Source organism: Schistocerca americana, chromosome 4, assembly GCF_021461395.2.
Source record: "Schistocerca americana isolate TAMUIC-IGC-003095 chromosome 4, iqSchAmer2.1, whole genome shotgun sequence".
In the NCBI taxonomy this organism is placed as follows: domain Eukaryota; kingdom Metazoa; phylum Arthropoda; class Insecta; order Orthoptera; family Acrididae; genus Schistocerca; species Schistocerca americana.
Genome location: NC_060122.1, coordinates 669,910,524 through 669,931,061, shown reverse-complemented (window position 1 = coordinate 669,931,061; position 20,538 = coordinate 669,910,524). Strand labels below are relative to the sequence as shown.

Genomic DNA, 20,538 nt, shown 5'->3' with positions numbered 1-20,538 from the left:
TGTTAGGGGAAACAGTTTCTTAGATGAAACTTCCTGACAAATTAAAACTGTGTGTCAGATCAGGTTCCCAAGTCTGCGTCTCAGTCTGGCATACAGTCTTAATATATCAGGAAGTTTGAAATCAGTACACACCTTGCTGCAGGGTGAAAATTTGTTCTACCTTCTTACATCTTGCAAGTACATCCCAAATTTTTTCATACAAGTTCTTTTCAGACTTACAGAAGTAAGTAGCAGTGCAAAGATATCATTGTCAAAAAACAGAATGGCACAAAGACTGGCGGGCCAAAACAATTGTACTGTTGTAACTCATTAACACGCTTAATTGTCAACACCAGTTCAAGAACTGTGAAATAAGTTTTCCAATCAATTTGTTTTACCAGAAGAGAAAGTAGAATGGCAGTACAGATGTCTTTAAATTTTAGCTAATTTTTTAATGATACCATAAACATAAATGCATGCAATTTTTGACAAATGTAGTAAATAGTGCTTGCAAAAATTGGAGAGTAATTAAAAAGCAGTCTGTTGGTGAGATACCATGCTGCTTTTTTGTTTCCTGTTATTGAATACTTGATTATACAATAGACAAGAAATGTTTAAAATCTGCTCATGACATCATCAAATTTTTTAATCTGAGTGAAGTCCTCTCAGTTTACTGAAAAGTGCTTCTTGGTCATATCAATGTGTCCTCTAATACATTTTTGTTATTTTTGTGTTTTATCTTGATTTTCATTCATTTATAATAATGCAACAACGTGGTGGCTGCTTCATTTCTGAAGAATGACTGCAGTTCTGTAACAAGTGCTAGTGGTGAGTTCCTGAAGTAAACCTGCCCTACTGAAATGAGGAAGTAAACTTGAGTAAGTTTTTGTTCTTAAGTAAACACCTCAGAAAAACCTTACAAAAGTTGCTTTCTAGTGAATGAAAGCCTTTTTAAATGCTCTGCACCTAGGGGTAGTTTGACATAGGCAGCACTTAGAGGCAAATGAAAATCTTTCAAGTATGCCAATTTTCTCTGCCTCTGGCAGCATTAGCAAAATCATCAAGTTATTGTGGCCAAACAGCACTTGTCAGTGAACATCAAAAATCTGCAGATGACATACACTTGTTTAAAATGAAAAAAATACACCTTTTCTGGTTTTTGATTTGATTTGATTTGATTTTTTATTGGCGCAGTTTTGTCATATAGCACAATTGTACAATTGATATTGGACAGGTCAAAGATAAGTTACAATAATACATAGTATTAGAAATTAAAATTAGGTACCTACTACAATTAATTTTGTTACTTATTCAGAAATTCTCTGACAGAATAGAAACAGTGCTTTATTAGAAGTGCCTTTAGTTTAGCTTTAAATATTGGATGAGTAGTATTTTTTATTTCCTCTGGTATCTTATTGTGTAGTATTACACCAATGTTAAGTATGCTCCTCTGATAGGTGGTTGTTCTGTGATATTTTGGATGTATATTTGTTTCCCTTCTGATACTATAGCTGTGTACACTTTTGTTCTGTAGCAGTTTGCCTGTTTTTCAAGAAGTAGTCCCTAGCAAACAAGATAGTTTCATAAATGAATAAACTTGGAACATTTAGAACATCAGGCTCAGTAAAATGGGATTTACAGGACTCCATCTTTTTAAGGCCACAAATTATTCTTAAAGCTCTTTTTTGCATTCTAAAAACCTTTACACTGTGAGTTGAGTATCCCCAGAAAATGATACCATATCGGATTAGTGAGTGGAACTGTGCATAGTATGCTTGCAGTACTGCTGTTTTGCTTGTTGTAGCCTTTAAAATTCTTAGACCATAGCACACAGATGATAATTTTCTACACAAGTTATTTATATGTGTGTCCCACTTTAAGTCTTGCTGAACCCAGCCGGCTGAAGTGGCCGTGCGGTTAAAGGCGCTGCAGTCTGGAACCGCAAGACCGCTACGGTCGCAGGTTCGAATCCTGCCTCGGGCATGGATGTTTGTGATGTTCTTAGGTTAGTTAGGTTTAACTAGTTCTAAGTTCTAGGGGACTAATGACCTCAGCAGTTGAGTCCCATAGTGCTCAGAGCCATTTGAGCCATTTTTTTTGCTGAACCCAAAGACCCTTGTACTGACCATAAAGATGAAGAGTGGCTATGTAGCTGAGAACTAGTAACTTAATAGAATCTTCTCAAAATATATGGTGGGTAAAAGAGTATTTTTCTGACTTACACTGTGAAACTGTTGCTATTAAGTGAAATTCTTATCTGTTGTATGGTTTATCTTAGCATTGTATATATCACCAACCAGAAATTTTGAATTATTTCTGGATTCTTTAGATACAGTTTTATTTAAATTAAAGTCTACCCAGTAACGTATAAATGATATACTACGAGTATAGATTTAAGTGTCAGGAAGTCGTTTCTGAAAGTATATGTATGGAGTGTAGCCATGTATGGAAGTGGAACATGGACGATAACTAGTTTGGACAAGAAGAGAATAGAAGCTTTCAAAATGTGGTGCTACAGAAGAATGCTGAAGATTAGATGGGTAGATCACATAACTAATGAGGAGGTACTGAACAGGATTGGGGAGAAGAGGAGTTTGTGGCACAACTTGACTAGAAGAAGGGATCAGTTGGTAGGACATGTTCTGAGGCATCAAGGGATCACGAATTTAGTATTGGAGGGCAGCGTGGAGGGTAAAAATCGTAGAGGGAGACCAAGAGATGAATACACTAAGCAGATTCAAAAGGATGTAGGCTGCAGTACGTACTGGGAGATGAAGAAGCTTGCACAGGATAGAGTAGTGTGGGGAGCTGCATCAAACCAGTCTCAGGATTGAAGGCCACAACAACAACAATGAGGGGATATTAATGTCAACACTTTAGAAAATTCCCAAAAAGCAAATGCTTTAAAGTCTGTATCTATTCTTATGGTGCAAAAGATCTGTTAGCAAACTTATCACCTATAATCACTATCACTCCAACCAGTATGAGCTCTATAGACCATGTTATTACCAACTGCAAGAATATTATTACAGCTTGTAAAGGGATACCCTCCTCTAGCATTACTTTTCCTCAATAGAAGTAGTCAATACCAGAACTAATTTTTGAATTCTGAACACGTCAGTATTGTCTCAGCTGTTTTTATAAAAATTTCGTATGATTTTGTACACAATGGGTTATATTTGAACCTAAAATCTATAAAAAGAAATTATTTTATTTTCTTTGTTATGATCGATATGTACTAGCTCTGAATGTACAGCTAAAATAATTTTTTTTAGAAACGTTTGAAATTATGATATATTTGGTATTCTTAAAATTTCTATTATAACTCATGCAGTTTAGTACTGTTTATTATGTTTTTTTCTGGATTCGTTTACAAAGTAATAATATGAATTAATAGGAATCCATTTGTTGGCAAAATTTGTAAACCCTTTGGGATATTGCTTTTACTGCAGGCTGAAGTACTAGTAGGCATGCATCTGATGTGATCAGACATGATTTTATATTTTGTAAGAACAATGTAATTTTGGCTTTGTTAATGTGAAGATTCAAAAGACAATGTGATATGGTAAAATGTGGGAGAATAAATTATTGGGAAAACAAAAAAGAGTTGCACAAGCCTACTTGAAAATTATTTAAGTTAGTTGGAACCTTGAGAACCTGAAATATGAAAACTTCAGCTTCAAGAATCAGCCCCTAGACAGGAAGAACTGGAGCCACCTACAAGAAAAGAAGATAAGTAAAAACTTTATTGTAAATCTTACTCCTCTCAAAGCTTATGAAAAGAGTTTGCGACCGAACCGCCGAATCTTTCCATCAGTAAATGGGGCATGTTCTCAACTGACTCAGTTGTTTTAACCCCTCCACTGATGGAATGACCCGCTTCCTACTTCCATATGTATAAAGCCAATACGGACTTGTAGCTGTCACGCCTTTGCGCTTACTGCTACGTATTTTAACCGTAAATAGCTCAGCCCTAATGGTAAGAGGTAGTAGTGAATTCACGTTATTAATCTTTGAAGACAGCACAGCTGCCACAAGCTCAGATCACTTTTACTCCACTCCTACCCTCGCCATTGCACCACATTAAGTAGGTGCTGCATGGACCTCGCTAAATTCACTTGTGTATACAATTTTGACCGTTACTCGCCAGTATTTACCTATTGGATTAGTACACTCCTAACCGGACTATTTCTCAAAGAGCTGTGATGATTGAACGGGTTCGATCCACGGCCTACAGTGCCCTACAGTTCACACGGTAATACTGCCTACCTGACCCACTTAACTTGGTAGTGAGCTTATGTATCCAATCACCACTGCTAGCAGCAGTGGATAACCCTATCAGCACGACGAGAGCAGCAGACTTACCGTCAAATCCTCCTGAAAATACTTATAACTACGGTCGCCAGCTCTGAAGGAGCAAAAGAATAAATCAGTTTTTTGGCTCGTTCCAAAGTGAAACGGCTTGAGTTGAATTTAAACTTAATTCTGAATATTACTCTTTCTAATCATTCTGGGTGATTCTACAAAGCAAATACTCTCTCAATTTCTGTGAGTTGGTTTGGTAATTACCACCAAGACAATTTATGCAACTTAGGTTAACAAAATTCTATCCTTCAACTTATTTAATGATTTTGGATATTACTCTTTGGACAATTGCTATAGCATTAGTTAAGTGACTTTACTTGAAAGGTTACTCAGAAAAATTTAAGTAACTATAAATAGGCGACTCATTCTGGTGTGACCATTGCTCTTTTCAACATTCTTAAACGCTAAAGTATTCTACAACCAAAAGAATTGTAAATGAAAGAGGCGATGGTGGCCTCAGTCTGATTTCACTACACTATGTTTCAGGTTACTACACTTTACAATGAACAACATGCGTCGTAATTTTACTCATTGCTATATTCTGTCCTCTGCACTTGCACAAAAGAAAACTGGTATTCTCCTTTTACATGTATACAAAGTTCGACTTAACAATTTCAAGCAGTCTTGCCTTGGGTAGACGTGTCGGTGCTGGTGGTGAGATGCATGTGGCTAATGCAGCTCTTCCTCTTCATGCCTCGTGCCCTTAATGGCGGCTGGAACTACGAGCTGTAGCACTCGTATAAGCTACTGCGCGTCCGCCATAAAATCTGGGCGCAGGAACTCTTACAATCAGCCCCAGTGGCATAGAGACGGCTTCGACAACCATTCGTCGCGTTCTACTCCACAAACGGCGACGATATTCTCCTTTTCGCTGTTGCACAGTCACTTTTGCGTGAGCACAGTTATGCACGTCCGCTCACGTCAACACTCCCCAGGCCATTCCATTGTTCCGTCCCTGTGTCTCCAGCTACCTCTAGCTACGCTCGTACCACCAAGAGTGGGGGCGTTCCCCTACCATCTTTTCACCGAAATCATTTAGTATTTAAGAATATTTACATTTATTACCCTGGAGTTCATACCAGTCATAATAATTTACTACTAGCTCTTTATAACATTAAATCATACAGTAATAACTTATTATTACCAAGAAAAAGAATACATTTGACTCCAATAGCATAGTGCATTGTCTGAGACAGTGCTAATTCCCAGTTTCGCCAATAGATGGCATCAGGGTGCACTCCCTGGCAGTCTCACACCAGCGCGCCCGTTTCCGACGTGCGGGCTCCAAATTACTGTCAGCCCACCATCATTTCAGTTCCGTTACACATGCCCCACTTCTTATTGAAGTATCTAACAGTGATAATTCAATAAGAAGTCTCTCCTATAATGAATCTGAAATGTTCGTTAAGCTTTTTACCAAGGGTTTTCCCTTTCTTACTGATACATCTCGGTACTTATATTACTTATTTAAAATTAAACATCAATTCTTTCTATCTTTCCTGCTAAACATTACATAAATGATTTACATATATTCTTTACAATTTTCTTACATCTAAACACAGTACACTTTAAACATCTTTTTTACAAAAATTTTAAATACACTTCTTTTATCTCAGGCAAGTAAAACACACGTTATGCACCTATTACTTTATAGCCCGTCCTTTTCACTTTACCTCCTCACTTTTCTACCTCTTCCACAACACTTATTTACACATCTATTAAGGCTTTCTTAGAAGCTCAGTCTTTCCCAGTCTGTTTAGTCTCTACTTAAACTAGAAGTTTCATTAGAATACTGCAACATATTTTAGTGAACATTTACCTTTCACATAGAACAAAAGAAACAAAACTATTTACATATTGGTTTACTTTAATATTTATTTATATATTTAATTTCAATCTGGTAGAATTCGTGGTTCATACCTTTTGAGATCCACTATGTTTCTTACTCCCAGGCGTTTGCCTGTTAATGGGTACTCTAAATAATAAGCATTCGCATTGGGTATGGACACTATTTTAAATGGTCCATTATATATATATTTAAATTTGCTGATCTCGTTATTAATTTCACTTGACTTTTCATGTGTTTTTACGAGAACGAGATCACCTATTTTGAATTTAGGATTCCTTACTTTTTCGTCATGACGACGAATTCTCGCATCTGCTTGTTTTCTCATCTTGTCTTTTACTAAGTTCTTTTTACTATCATAATCTAATTCAACTCTATCTGGAAATTCTAGTAGGTCTTCTACTAGACTTTTACTTCTCGTCTTTTTCAGGATTTCTTCTGGAGTAAATCCAGTGCTCTCATTTGTTAATGAATTCATGATTTCTTCGAATTCACTCACATACATTCCCCACTTCTTGTGGTTGCTATGGCAGTACGTCCTGAATAACCGACCTATCTCACGCATATATCTTTCTGCCGGATTGCTTGATGGGTGATAAGCTGAGATATGTACCACTTCTACCTGTTTCTCAGTTATCCCATCCTTCCACATTTTTGAGCAAAACTGAACACCATTATCTGATAGTATTCTCTTTGGCTTCCCTACTTTCACAAAATAATCACACACCATTTTATCATACACAGCTCTGGCAGTAGCTTTTCTCAAGGGATATAGCTTTATATACTTTGAGAAAAGTTCAACTGCTACAAATATGTACACAAAACCCCCCATGGTTTTCGGTAATGCTCCAAAGATATCTACTGCTACTATTTCTAATACTTCATCAGGTTTTATTGGTTGCATGGGCCCTTGATTAGTTGCATTTGTTACTTTCGCCTTTTGGCATAGATCACAAGATCTTATCCTCTGTGCTACCCTTCGTGCCATGTTGTTAAAGGTAATGCATTCATCTAACTTATCGGTACACTTTCGCGCACCACAATGGCCATATGCCAAGTGAACATAATCTATCAGCACTTCAGTGTGTTGTTCTGGCCAACATACTCTCCACTTCCCTGGATTATTTAATCTTTGAAGATACAGTACACCTTTATGTATTTTATATGAAGCCCTTATGTTAGTTGCGTCCGGATTGTCAAACTTGACCTTTACCGACTTGAGTGCATCATCATCACTTTGATATCTTCGGATATTCCGACATATTTCCCTAATTTTTTCTCTCCCTTCCGCTTTTTTGAAGTAATTCACCTCAAAAACATCTTCCCTATTCTTTACACTTTCTAGTGCCTCACATCCTTCCGGTAATCTCGACAAAGCATCCGGTACTGCATGTTCTTTCCCTTTAACATACTTGATCTCTATATCAAATTGTTGTAAAAACAGCGCCCATCTGGTCAACCTGTTATGTAACAATCTGCAGTCCTTCAAAAATATTAAAGCTTTGTGGTCTGTATGGACCACAGTCTTATGCCCCCATAAGAAAAGTTGAAATTTCCTAAAACCCCATACTATAGCTAAAGCCTCCTTCTCTGAAACCGTATAGTTTCTTTCATACTTAGACATGGTTCTACTCGCAAATGCTATTTGTCTATGAGTTTTTTCCCCATCTATCATTACCTCCTGAAATATGGATACTCCCAATCCATAATCTGAACTATCTGTTGCCATGTGGAATGGTTCACACAGGTCAGGGTGCCATAACTTTATGTTTTTAGCCAAATTGTCTTTTAGCTGGTTGAATGCTGTTTCACATTCCTCAGTCCATATATACACACTGTTCTTCTTAAGTAGGTTGTTCAGATGTGGGCTATTGAACACCTGATCATCCACATACTTACGATAAAAGGAACAAAGTCCTATAAACGACTTTAGTTGTTTTTTATTCTTGGGAGCCGGAAAATTTCTTATTGCTTTGACTTTATCGGGATCCTTTTCAATTCCCTCTGGTGTTACTATGTGACCTAAGAACTTTATTTCTTTCTTCACAAACTCGCATTTTTTCAGGTTCAGGGTCATTCCTCCTTTAATTAAAGCTTTGAACACCCTGTCACAAAACTCCATGTGCTCTTCCCATGTCCTTGTAGCAATTAACAAATCATCTACATAAACCGTGATTAGCGAACTAAGTTCACTCCCTAAAATTTTGTCTAAAGCCCGAATGAACACTGAAACGGAAGTATTTAGGCCAAATGGTACCACTGTGAAATGGTAGCATATGCCATTGAATAAAAATGCCGTGTACTTCCTAGACCCCTCACTTAGTGGGATTTGCCAGTATCCTGCAGTTAGGTCTAAACTAGTCATGTACTTTACACCATTAAACTTCTGCAATAAATTATCTATGTTCTCTGGACGATCCAACTCCCTCTTCACTACTTTATTCAGAGTACGAGCATCTATCACTATTCGTACACTTCCATCCTTCTTACCTACTATCACCAGTGAGTTATTATATGGGCTAGAACTCCGTTCAATGACCCCACATGAAACCATTTTATCTATTTCTTTTTGAACTGCTTCTTTCTTAGACAAGGGTACATTATATGGTGGTTTAAAGAAAGGTTCATGCTCCTCTACCTCCATGCAGTACTCATAATTTATCACTCATCCCGGTCTGTCCGAAAATACCTCCTGATTTTCTTTCAGAATTTGCCATAGATCCTCCCTTTGGGCATCAGATAGTCCTTCCGTTTTATCCACTACATTTCGAAGGAGTGTCTCCTTATTTCCATCTTCAACTATCTGCCTCACCAGACACCAATCGAATTTTTGACCTATTCCTGAATCATAATCATCTCTAAATTCTACCCATCTCAGCTGGTTCTCGTCCATTACTCTAGATGATTCAAATGGTATTTCTAATACCGCACTATCAACTTTACAAACTATTATCCCTTTGTCACAATCTATAATTACTTTCTGTTTTATTAACCAGTCAATGCCTAAAATGATCTCGGCACTGAGCTCTGGAACTACTAAAAATGCATTCGAAAATTGCTTGTTTTTTATCTTAAATTCCATCATCACTTGATGTTTAACAGGTTTACTACATTTCCCTGTCGCCCCTATCACTTTAACACCTGTTACTGGCATCATGACTACTCCTCGTTGCTCTTTGATCATCTCAAAAAATGCGTGCGAAATAGCACTTATTTGAGCACCTGTATCCAACAATACATATAAATCGTATCCACATATATTAATGGGTAGGATTGTTTGCATCCTATTGTCCTCTTTCATACTTTCTTTATCTTCCCATAATAAATCCTTTTCCACCGCCAAGTCTTGCCATATTATTTTTCCGGTTTTTATACTGACCATTCCATCTGGAGGTTTCTTTCTCCTTTTCATCCTAAATTCTTTCACCACTTTTTCCAATAGTCCTTCGTCTAGGCTCTTTAATGCCATCTCGTTCTCATTCGAATCTGTCATGCCTGAACTCTCGGTTGCGGAATCGGAAACTTCCTCTACTTCTTTTTCTCCCTGGATGCTTTCTGATGATTCTGACGATAATTCCTCCCCCTTAGAAATATGACCTTCTTCGGATTCAAATAATTCTTGCAAATTATAATCCATTTCTCTACTTTCCCTTTGTTGGATAGTACATTCGCCACTCTTACTTTCATTATTTTCCCCTACTAATGGAATTCCAGTCTCACTCAACTCATTTGCTTCAGTACTACAGGGATCACAACACTCTTTCTCTTGGTTAGATACACTTTCTCTAATTTCTTTGAAAGAATCTTCATCACAGTCATGTACTCTTGCTGTCACTAGGTACACATTATAATCGGTATGGCTCTCTAACACTGTCATATTCGGGTCCAAATTAATCACTTGAGTGGAAGATCTTTCTAATTGTGCTGGCTGGCTTTTGAGCTGATGTACATATTCTGCATACGAGGTAATTTCTGAATCGGCATGTGTCTCTGCACTATGCCCCTTTTTCTTATCCAGCCTTTCCTCTTTAATTACTTCTCGATGCGATTCGTCGACTATTCGTACGAACCTTTTACCATAAGTCACATCACTCCTACCTTGCCCCTGCCTCTCTGCACAGTTGCCATCCCTACCAACAAACAACGCCTTCTCTGACTCTTCCATCATCAATTCGTCACTCTGACCTCGAATGGTACTTATTTCATTCACGTGAGCCTTCACATCCGACCGATATTCTTTTCCTACTTCATTTCCCTTAATAATTCCTCCCTGCTCTCTCTCCTCTGTTTGTATCCCTGCATTATACTTCGCGAAGTTTTGTTTATGTAACTGCTCTTCAGGCGAACGACGCACTATCCTACTATAGTACTGACTACTTCGATCTTCCCTATATTTGGGCCATTTCTTTCTTTCCGCGCGCGTTAGGCCCTTGACCTGCGCGGTATTTAGTTTTCCTGATTTTGATAATGCATCCCGTTTCCCTGATAGTGTCCTCTCCCTCGCTGAGAGTTACCTCCTCGACCTCTTCCTCTCATCATGTTAATTTGCGGTTCATTCCTACCACCTTTTACTATTCCATTCTGATTTCTGAAACCTCGAAACTCTCTAGTTTCACGCCACCTATCTTCATTCTCGATTTTTTCTAAAAATTCATCGAATGTTCGATGAGTGCCTCCTACATAACGCTTTGAATCGTCAGGTAGCTTTTTCCACAACTCCCACACTATCTCCGATTCTGATCTACGATCTTTAAGATACTCCAAACGCTTGAACCATCCTTCACAGTATTCTTTCATGAGCCCACGCCCATGTTCTGGCATTCTGGCGACAACGAATTCTCTCCACAACCTATCCCTCTGTTGTGTGCCCCAGAATTCCTCAAGGAACTTTTCTTTGAAGTCTGTAAACTTCAAATTGTCGATATCCAAATTCAATCCCCAACGTTTAGCATGACCTGCTAAAGCGTCTATTACTAAATTAATTTTTTCTTTATCCGACATGTCTGTTGGTAAGACACGTTCACAATTTTTTATAAAATCCATTGGATGCCATCCACCTTGTTTCTTTTGAGGATCGTATTTTTCCTCCCTACTCAGTATTTCCGATTTTTGCATTACCAATGGGATACCACTACAGTTAAGAAACATCTGATTCTGAACTTGCTGACCTAATAATTTTATCTCATTACGCAGTGTATTTTCCTGCTCCTGCACACATGCATCAAAACTCAACATGGTATTGCGCAGTGTTTCAATATCAGCTGCCGTTTCTTTAACAATCTCTTTCTTTACAACTGGTACTATCACCTGTAATTTACTTTCGATTATCGGTTCTAATTTTTCACTAACCAAAGGTTCCACTGATTTCTCTATTCTCTGAATTTCGGTATCAAATCTTTTCTCTATTTCTGTGACTTTTCTCTGAACATTTGTTATTTCAGCCCTAATGCTATTTACTGATTTGTTTACCTCAGTGATACGTTGGCTTTGCGTATTCAAGATATCTAAATTGGCTTTTATTTTACCAGATAGGTTTTCATCCAGTTGGGATATATGACTAGCCATTTCTGCTTTCAAACTAGCATTCCCTTCTCGAATTTGCGCCATCATACTATTTAACAAACTTGTTAATTCCATATCCTCTCCCTTGTGACTTGTATCCACAGATACATTGGGTTCACTTTTCACTACCTTTGGTTTCACTTCCCGTTCCTCCTGTTTTGTGGGTGTGGATTCATCTATAGGATTTTCCAACCCTACAACAGTATCTATGGTCCCTAATTCTGGGTCTGACCTTGTAATGTTTTTGTCTTGCTTGTTACTATTCGACTCCATCTTAATCTGCTGTATTTCGTGCCTAATAGAAATGTTTATTAAACCAAGTATTACTTGTTTAACTCCTACTATTGGACCTTCTATTGCTGCTTTGCAGGTTGTCGTCTTGAACTTACCAATTGTGGTATATTTGTCTACAACAGAATTTTAAATTTAAAATTTTCTTGAAACTACAAGTTTATATAAAACACTTTTATTGCAGCCATTATTCTACAAACTTGGTAAGTCCTGTCACGGTCGCCACATGCGACCGAACCGCCGAATCTTTCCATCAGTAAATGGGGCATGTTCTCAACTGACTCAGTTGTTTTAACCCCTCCACTGATGGAATGACCCGCTTCCTACTTCCGTATGTATAAAGCCAATACGGACTTGTAGCTGTCACGCCTTTGCGCTTACTGCTACGTATTTTAACCGTAAATAGCTCAGCCCTAATGGTAAGAGGTAGTAGTGAATTCACGTTATTAATCTTTGAAGACAGCACAGCTGCCACAAGCTCAGATCACTTTTACTCCACTCCTACCCACGCCATTGCACCACATTAAGTAGGTGCTGCATGGACCTCACTAAATTCACTTGTGTATACAATTTTGACCGTTACTCGCCAGTATTTACCTATTGGATTAGTACACTCCTAACCGGACTATTTCTCAAAGAGCTGTGATGATTGAACGGGTTCGATCCACGGCCTACAGTGCCCTACAGTTCACACGGTAACACTGCCTACCTGACCCACTTAACTTGGTAGTGAGCTTATGTATCCAATCACCACTGCTAGCAGCAGTGGATAACCCTATCAGCACGACGAGAGCAGCAGACTTACCGTCGAATCCTCCTGAAAATACTTATAACTACGGTCGCCAGCTCTGAAGGAGCAAAAGAATAAATCAGTTTTTTGGCTCGTTCCAAAGTGAAACGGCTTGAGTTGAATTTAAACTTAATTCTGAATATTACTCTTTCTAATCATTCTGGGTGATTCTACAAAGCAAATACTCTCTCAATTTCTGTGAGTTGGTTTGGTAATTACCACCAAGACAATTTATGCAACTTAGGTTAACAAAATTCTATCCTTCAACTTATTTAATGATTTTGGATATTACTCTTTGGACAATTGCTATAGCATTAGTTAAGTGACTTTACTTGAAAGGTTACTCAGAAAAATTTAAGTAACTATAAATAGGCGACTCATTCTGGTGTGACCATTGCTCTTTTCAACATTCTTAAACGCTAAAGTATTCTACAACCAAAAGAATTGTAAATGAAAGAGGCGATGGTGGCCTCAGTCTGATTTCACTACACTATGTTTCAGGTTACTACACTTTACAATGAACAACATGCGTCGTAATTTTACTCATTGCTATATTCTGTCCTCTGCACTTGCACAAAAGAAAACTGGTATTCTCCTTTTACATGTATACAAAGTTCGACTTAACAATTTCAAGCAGTCTTGCCTTGGGTAGATGTGTCGGTGCTGGTGGTGAGATGCATGTGGCTAACGCAGCTCTTCCTCTTCACGCCTCGTGCCCTTAATGGCAGCTGGAACTACGAGCTGTAGCACTCGTATAAGCTACTGCGCGTCCGCCATAAAATCTGGGCGCAGGAACTCTTACAATCAGCCCCAGTGGCATAGAGACAGCTTCGACAACCATTCGTCGCGTTCTACTCCACAAACGGCGACGATATTCTCCTTTTCGCTGTTGCACAGTCACTTTTGCGTGAGCACAGTTATGCACGTCCGCTCACGTCAACACTCCCCAGGCCATTCCATTGTTCCGTCCCTGTGTCTCCAGCTACCTCTAGCTACGCTCGTACCACCAAGAGTGGGGGCGTTCCCCTACCATCTTTTCACCGAAATCATTTAGTATTTAAGAATATTTACATTTATTACCCTGGAGTTCATACCAGTCATAATAATTTACTACTAGCTCTTTATAACATTAAATCATACAGTAATAACTTATTATTACCAAGAAAAAGAATACATTTGACTCCAATAGCATAGTGCATTGTCTGAGACAGCGCTAATTCCCAGTTTCGCCAATAGATGGCATCAGGGTGCACTCCCTGGCAGTCTCACACCAGCGCGCCCGTTTCCGACGCGCGGGCTCCAAATTACTGTCAGCCCACCATCATTTCAGTTCCGTTACAAGTTGTACCATAATGACAGTGACATTCAACAAATGATGTGAGGGAGGGAAAGATTACAAGTGGTGGCCTTGTCTGGGATCAATTGACTCATAGCGATGTTTCATCTGTTGCAGAAGAGGAAGAGAGAGTGATTTGTGCCATTTGGCGTTTATGTCTGAAAGAGTTTCTATCATGCAAAGAAAGAAGACTGAGGTCTGCCCAGCAAAGTCATTCCAACACTGACGATGTACTACCAACAATGACAGACCGGATCAAATGAAAGATGACCTTACAACTACAACCAGAGACATCAAAATGGAAAGATAAGTATGAACTATTTGTGAAATTAATTTGTCTTTTGGACTTGTGTGCTTGTTAACAAAATGAATAGAGATGAGGGTAGGAACACGGTAGAGGTGAAAGTTATACGATCCAGTCAGTATCTGTCTGAATCAAGTGAAATCGTAGTCAGCAAAGAAACAGTAAAAACTGATAATTAGCAGTTAATTTTGGCAAAGACAGACAAAATGAAGCCACATAACAATAGTAAATTAGACAAAGTGCAAGGTCAAGTGGACCAACTTGGTAATCAAGTTTCAGAGCTGAAAAATTAGTTGTCAGTGTGATTAAAAAATATGAATGAAAAAAATTGATATTTTAGAAAATAAATTTATTGCTGGCGAAGAGTTCGCCAGCTGTATACGCCGGGAAAGCATACACTCACAATAAATTTATTGTTTTGGAAAATGAGTTGATAGTGTAATCAGCGACATAATCAAAGAATGTTGATGATGTCAGAGTTGAACAGAAGGCCATAGCAGAAAAAATGGAACAAAACATCACCAGTTTAAACCAAAAAAATTTAAATATTGAAAACAATATGCAAACTTACGTAACTGTTTTAGGTAAACAAATTTCAGCATTTCAAACAATGGTATTGCATGGTCCAACACTTTTATCAAAAGTTTTTCAGCAGTCAATTTACATCCAGTAGATTTTCTGTACCATTGGAGAGATAGTTTTGTGTCAAGCATGAATGACATTCAAAAAATTAAATCTGTTAAAGGACATCTTGTAGGGAAAACCCTATCATGGGTAAATTTAAATATAAGCCAATGGGAAATATATCAAAGATTTGAGAAAATTTTTGTTCAGAAGCTGAACACGGGAGAATTTAAAAGTGAATTTTTGATGGTAGTATTTATAGGAATATGGACGATACTTTGAAAGAGTTTAGTAAGAACCAACTTAAAAAAATTAACACACCTTGAGAAACCAATTATTAAAATGACCTTGACTGATGCACTTAAAAGGAGATTACCACAAAAGTTGCAGTGAGATTTGGTACATGCACTTCATGACTGTCATGAACAGTTTTTACGATATGTTGACTGGCTGGATAGGGCAGTAGAAAGAAGTATGTACCATAATAGTAGTAACAATAGAAACCACAATGGGAATAATTACTGAAACAGAGGTAATGGCAGCTTCTACCAGGATCCAAGTGTCAATAGAGAGAGAAATTTTGAACATCATCAGGATAGGAATAATGGAGATAACCATTGGCATTTCAGTAGAATAAACAACATAGAAGTCACTACTCAGGAAATGACAGTTCACCTCAGTGACGCTCTACAGTTTTGGGGGAAGGAAACCCAACAAGTACAGGACCCCCAAGCTACACCTGCAATCAGACAATAATAACAGTGTTAATGATATGGCAGATGTATCTGAAATTGAACAGGAGGGATATCAGATTTCTCATTTATGTTTTTATCAAAAGTTTTGTGATACTGCATTTAACTATGATGATGTAGGTGCTAATGATAAACCAGAATGTGAGAGTAGTGAGAATTTTGATGTAGTATATACTAATCATTTCTTCTCTTGCTCGGAAAGCAGTGTTATTGATGTATGTAAATCAGGTGATGACTGTATTGGGCCTGAACTAGGTGATATTTTTGTTGTAGATGTGAATGAGAGCTGTGAAATAACTGAAGTTGGTAAGTCTGAGACTATGGCTTATAACAAATGAATGTAGGTGCAGTAAGTAAACTTGATGAAGATGAGAATGGTATTGTTACTGGTGTTGTGATGAGGTAATTTTGGAGAAATATGATGACGATAAGTATCAGATATTTGTGGAGTTTAAGGATAATAAAGTTTCAGAGTTATTTGTGAATGATGTTGACAATATAGGTAAGATAAGTGGTGTATGTGATGTTGTAAGTGAGAACAATGGAATACCAATCCAGTCAAAACAGTTTTTCTTCAATGTTATGCAGAATAATGATCAAACCAGTAAAAGTGAGCTATGTGTGAGTCTAGATAATAAAGACGAAAACTTTTTGAAGTTTTTTTGGGACCAGATTAATGATAAAAAAGAGAAATGTGCGTTCTGGAATAAGGTAGCTGTGGTTAGAATTAGCATCCAAATTAGTAGAAAGAAGTGACAGAAGATCTAAGCAGTATGTGTAATTTTCACAGTAATGCATTTTGTGTTCCTTCTGTAACAAGTATTGGAATCCATCGATTATGTTCAATCCTTACCTGACAACATGAGTAACCAAAATAATGTTATGATACTAGTAAAGTTCATAGAACCCCTTAAAGACAGTGTGGACATAACATTTTATGAAATTTAAAGTGCTCTTTTGCATGCAGTGTCTGACAACAGAGAAGATGATTCACATTTTGTGTGTTCTTATGTTAAAATTAAGACTGATCAGTGGGAAAATATCTGTTTGATTGTTACAGGTAGTCCAATTTGTGGTATATCTGAACACTTTAGAGACAAGATCCAGCATAGTAATAATTTTGTGAAAATGTCCACTGTACATGTAAAGATATGAGGAGCTATGGGTAAGCAGACTTCAAGAAGAATATAATATTTCCAATCCCAAAGATAACAGGTGTTGACAGATGTGAAATTTACAAAACTATCAGTTTAATAAGTCACAGCTGCAAAATACTAACGCAAATTCCTTACAGACGAATGGAAAAACTGGTAGAAGCCGACCTCGGCAGGAGGATATAAGATGAACATCAACAAAAGCAAAATGAGGAACATGGAATGTAGCCGAATTAAGTCAGGTGCTGCTAAGGGAATTTGATTAGGAAATGAGACACTTAAAGTAGTAAAGGAGTTTTGCTATTTGGGAAGCAAAATAACTGATGATGGTCGAAGTAGAGAGGATATGAAATGTAGACTGGCTATGGCAAGGAAAGCGTTTCTGAAGAAGAGAAATTTGTTAACATCGAGTATAGATTTAAGTGTCAGGAAGTCGTTTCTGAAAATATTTGTATGGAGTGTAGAATAGAAGCTTTCGAAATGTGGTGCTACAGAAGAATGCTGAAGATTAGATGGATAGATCACATAACTACTGAGGAGGTATTGAACAGAATTGGGGAGAAGAGGAGTTTGTGGCACGACTTGACAAGAAGAAGGGACCAGTTGGTAGGATATGTTCTGAGTCATCAAGGGATCACAAATTTAGCATTGGAGGGCAGTGTGGAGGGTAAAAATCATAGAGGGAGACCAAGAGACAAATACATGAAGCAGATTCAGAAGGATGTAGGTTGCAGTAAGTACTGGGAGATGAAGAAGCTTACACAGGATAGAGTAGCATGGAGACCTGCATCAAACCAGTCTCAGGACTGAAGACAACAACAACAACAATATAAATTTATACCAGTTGATGTCCCACTGTCCTCCATTTCAACTATGGATATACTAAGATTACTTGTAGCAAGTGATGCTCAGACTTGTGGAACCCTTTGTGAGTTCTCACATTTAGAATTACACTTGTATTTCTACTTGTTATGGCTAGGTGGTGGATTTGGAATTCTCCCCACATGTTTTTGGGTGTTTTCCACATTGTGAGTTTTCGTCTTTGTTTGTGAAATTGTGTCAACATAAATTTTAAGTTAAATTTTTGACAGTATTTTTTAAATGCTCCCCATTCTTGTTTGTGCATTTGTGTATTGTATGTGCGCCCATGGTTTGCTTGTACTTCTTCTCTTTGCCTAGTTGTGCATTGAAATCTCCTAGTACAATTTTGAAGTGTCTTTCTGGTACTTTGTTTGGCATTTCTTCCATGTCTTCCCAAAAGTCTTGGCCTTCTTGTGGTCTCTTCCTGTTGTGATCATTTGTAGGTGCATGTGCGTTGGTGATTGTGTATCTTTTCTTTCCTGATTTGAAGGTTATTGTGGAGATTCTTTCTGATACTAAATTGAAATTTATGATGTTGTCTATGACAGATTTGTGTACAGCAAATCCTGTGCCAAACATTGTTGATTTTCCCCACCGGACAGCAGGTTTTCCTTGGCATATCCTGTAGTTTTCCATGTTTAAATGGTTCTCATCAGTAAAACACGTCTCTTGTATTGTCAGTATTTTGATTTGAAATTTTTCTAGCACATCAGTAAGCTGTTTAAGTTTGTCTCTCTCAACCATGTACTGGTGTTGAGAGTGCCAATAAAATGTTTGTGAAGAGGTTTTGAGAAACTCCAACTCTTCACTACTTCATGGTGTTCCTGTTCCCCCAGAACCCAATGATCAGGAAAAACCTGCAAATTCACTGGGGCCTGGGGTAGTTGGTCTCTTTCCCATTGTTCCATCACGATTTTTTCAAGTTGATGGTGGTTATGGTGACCTCTGTTGGAGGTCACAGTTGTTAAAGACTTGAGATATTTGTAGCAGCCACACCAAATAGGTGAACAGATGATGACCACTAGCTGGTGTATTCCAGAACAGACAATAATGGGTTTAGGCCTGTGTTAGTATTTGGTTCACCCTGGGTATTTCATTACCCTAGTACCACCCATATCTGGGAAGCTTTCCCCTATCCATCATGTGTGGAGGTGCCCAATGGTGAATGTAACAACCCCACACAGGCAGCCAGAGAATAAGCCGTGAAATGTGAGGAAGGTACTGAACAGCATACTTAGCACACAGAAGAATGTTTCAGGGTTTGATGTGAATGCTAGACATTAAGTAACCTATCTGTGGAGCATTGGATGAAAAATCTAGGGAGAAAACTGAAAGATGTAGGTAGGTCCACTCCCCACACTGCTGTACGGCTGCACCCTCACTGGTCCAGCTGATTCACAAGAGATCATTGCTGCTAGATAATGTACTCAAGCATCTGACAATTACACCACTGCTGTGACTGAAATTAGGGGGATTAACTTTCCACTACATTATGTACTTTTTCATCAATAATAAATGAATCTTCTAGACCCATATGTACACAGGTTAGTTTGTATGAACATTTAGCAAATAGTGTGGAAGTCATTTACTAGTATAGACAGTATAACAAGATGGGTACATTTCTGATTTCATACACTGATTTTGATACTCAAGCTATTTGATTATTTCAACATTCAATCCTATTTCTGACTCTCATTACCTGTATTTATCCCAAGTACTGCAATATTATATGTCATAGGAACTTGAGTTGTGGGCAAACTAATGCTTAACTCAATTTCGTGTACCCCTGGTCAATGTGACTGTGTGTGTGTACTCAAGGAGAGTGTGTAACTATTGATTGAGGCTATACACTTCCTGTAATTACTTTTTACATATTATTGAACTTATTGATATATGATTGTGAAGGTTACAAACCACCTTCCCTACCCTCTGGCTCCTACCCTTGTTACCGCCCCTGGTGTAAAATCTGTCCCATGCACCCTCCCACCACCATCTACTCCAGTCCTGTAACCTGGAAGGTGTACACGATCAAAGGCAGAGCCATGTGTGAAAGCACCCACGTGATTTACCAACTGACCTGCCTACACTGTGAAGCTTTCTATGTGGGAACGACCAGCAACAAACTGTCCATTCACATGAATGGACACAGGCAGACAGTGTTTGTTGGTAATGAGGATCACCCTGTGGCTAACCATACCTTGGTGCACGGCCAGCACGTCTTGGCACAGTATTACACCATCTGGGTTATCTGGATACTTCCCACTAACACCAAACTATCATGACTCCAGAGATGGGAACTTGCCCTTCAATATATCCTCTCTTCCTGTTACACACCAGGCCTCAACCTCCGCTAATTTCAAGTTGCCGCCGCTCATACCTCACCTGTCATTCAACAACATCTTTGCCTCTGTACTTGGGCCTTGACTAACATCTCTGCCCAAAGTCTTTGCCTTTACATATGTCTGCTTGTGTCTGTATATGTGCGGATGGATATGTGTGTGTGTGCGAGTATATACCTGTCCTTTTTTCCCCCCTAAGGTAAGTCTTTCCGCTCCCAGGATTGGAATGACACCTTAACCTCACCCTTAAAACCCACATCCTTTCATCTTTCCCTCTCCTTCCCTCTTTCCTGATGAAGCAAACATGGGTTGCAAAAGCTTGAATTTTGTGTGTG

General features: G+C 38.3%; 1 protein-coding gene across 1 annotated transcript; it reads right to left on the bottom strand.

Moving 5' to 3' along the window:
- Nucleotides 1-6,100: 6,100 nt before the first annotated feature.
- Nucleotides 6,101-19,600, bottom strand: LOC124613693. Its single transcript, XM_047142411.1, has 4 exons — nucleotides 19,564-19,600; nucleotides 11,284-12,159; nucleotides 9,570-10,486; nucleotides 6,101-6,136 (listed from the first exon to the last, which is right to left on the bottom strand). The coding sequence occupies exons 1-4, from the start codon at nucleotides 19,598-19,600 to the stop codon at nucleotides 6,101-6,103; spliced, it is 1,866 nt and encodes a 621-aa protein (XP_046998367.1).
- Nucleotides 19,601-20,538: the final 938 nt, after the last annotated feature.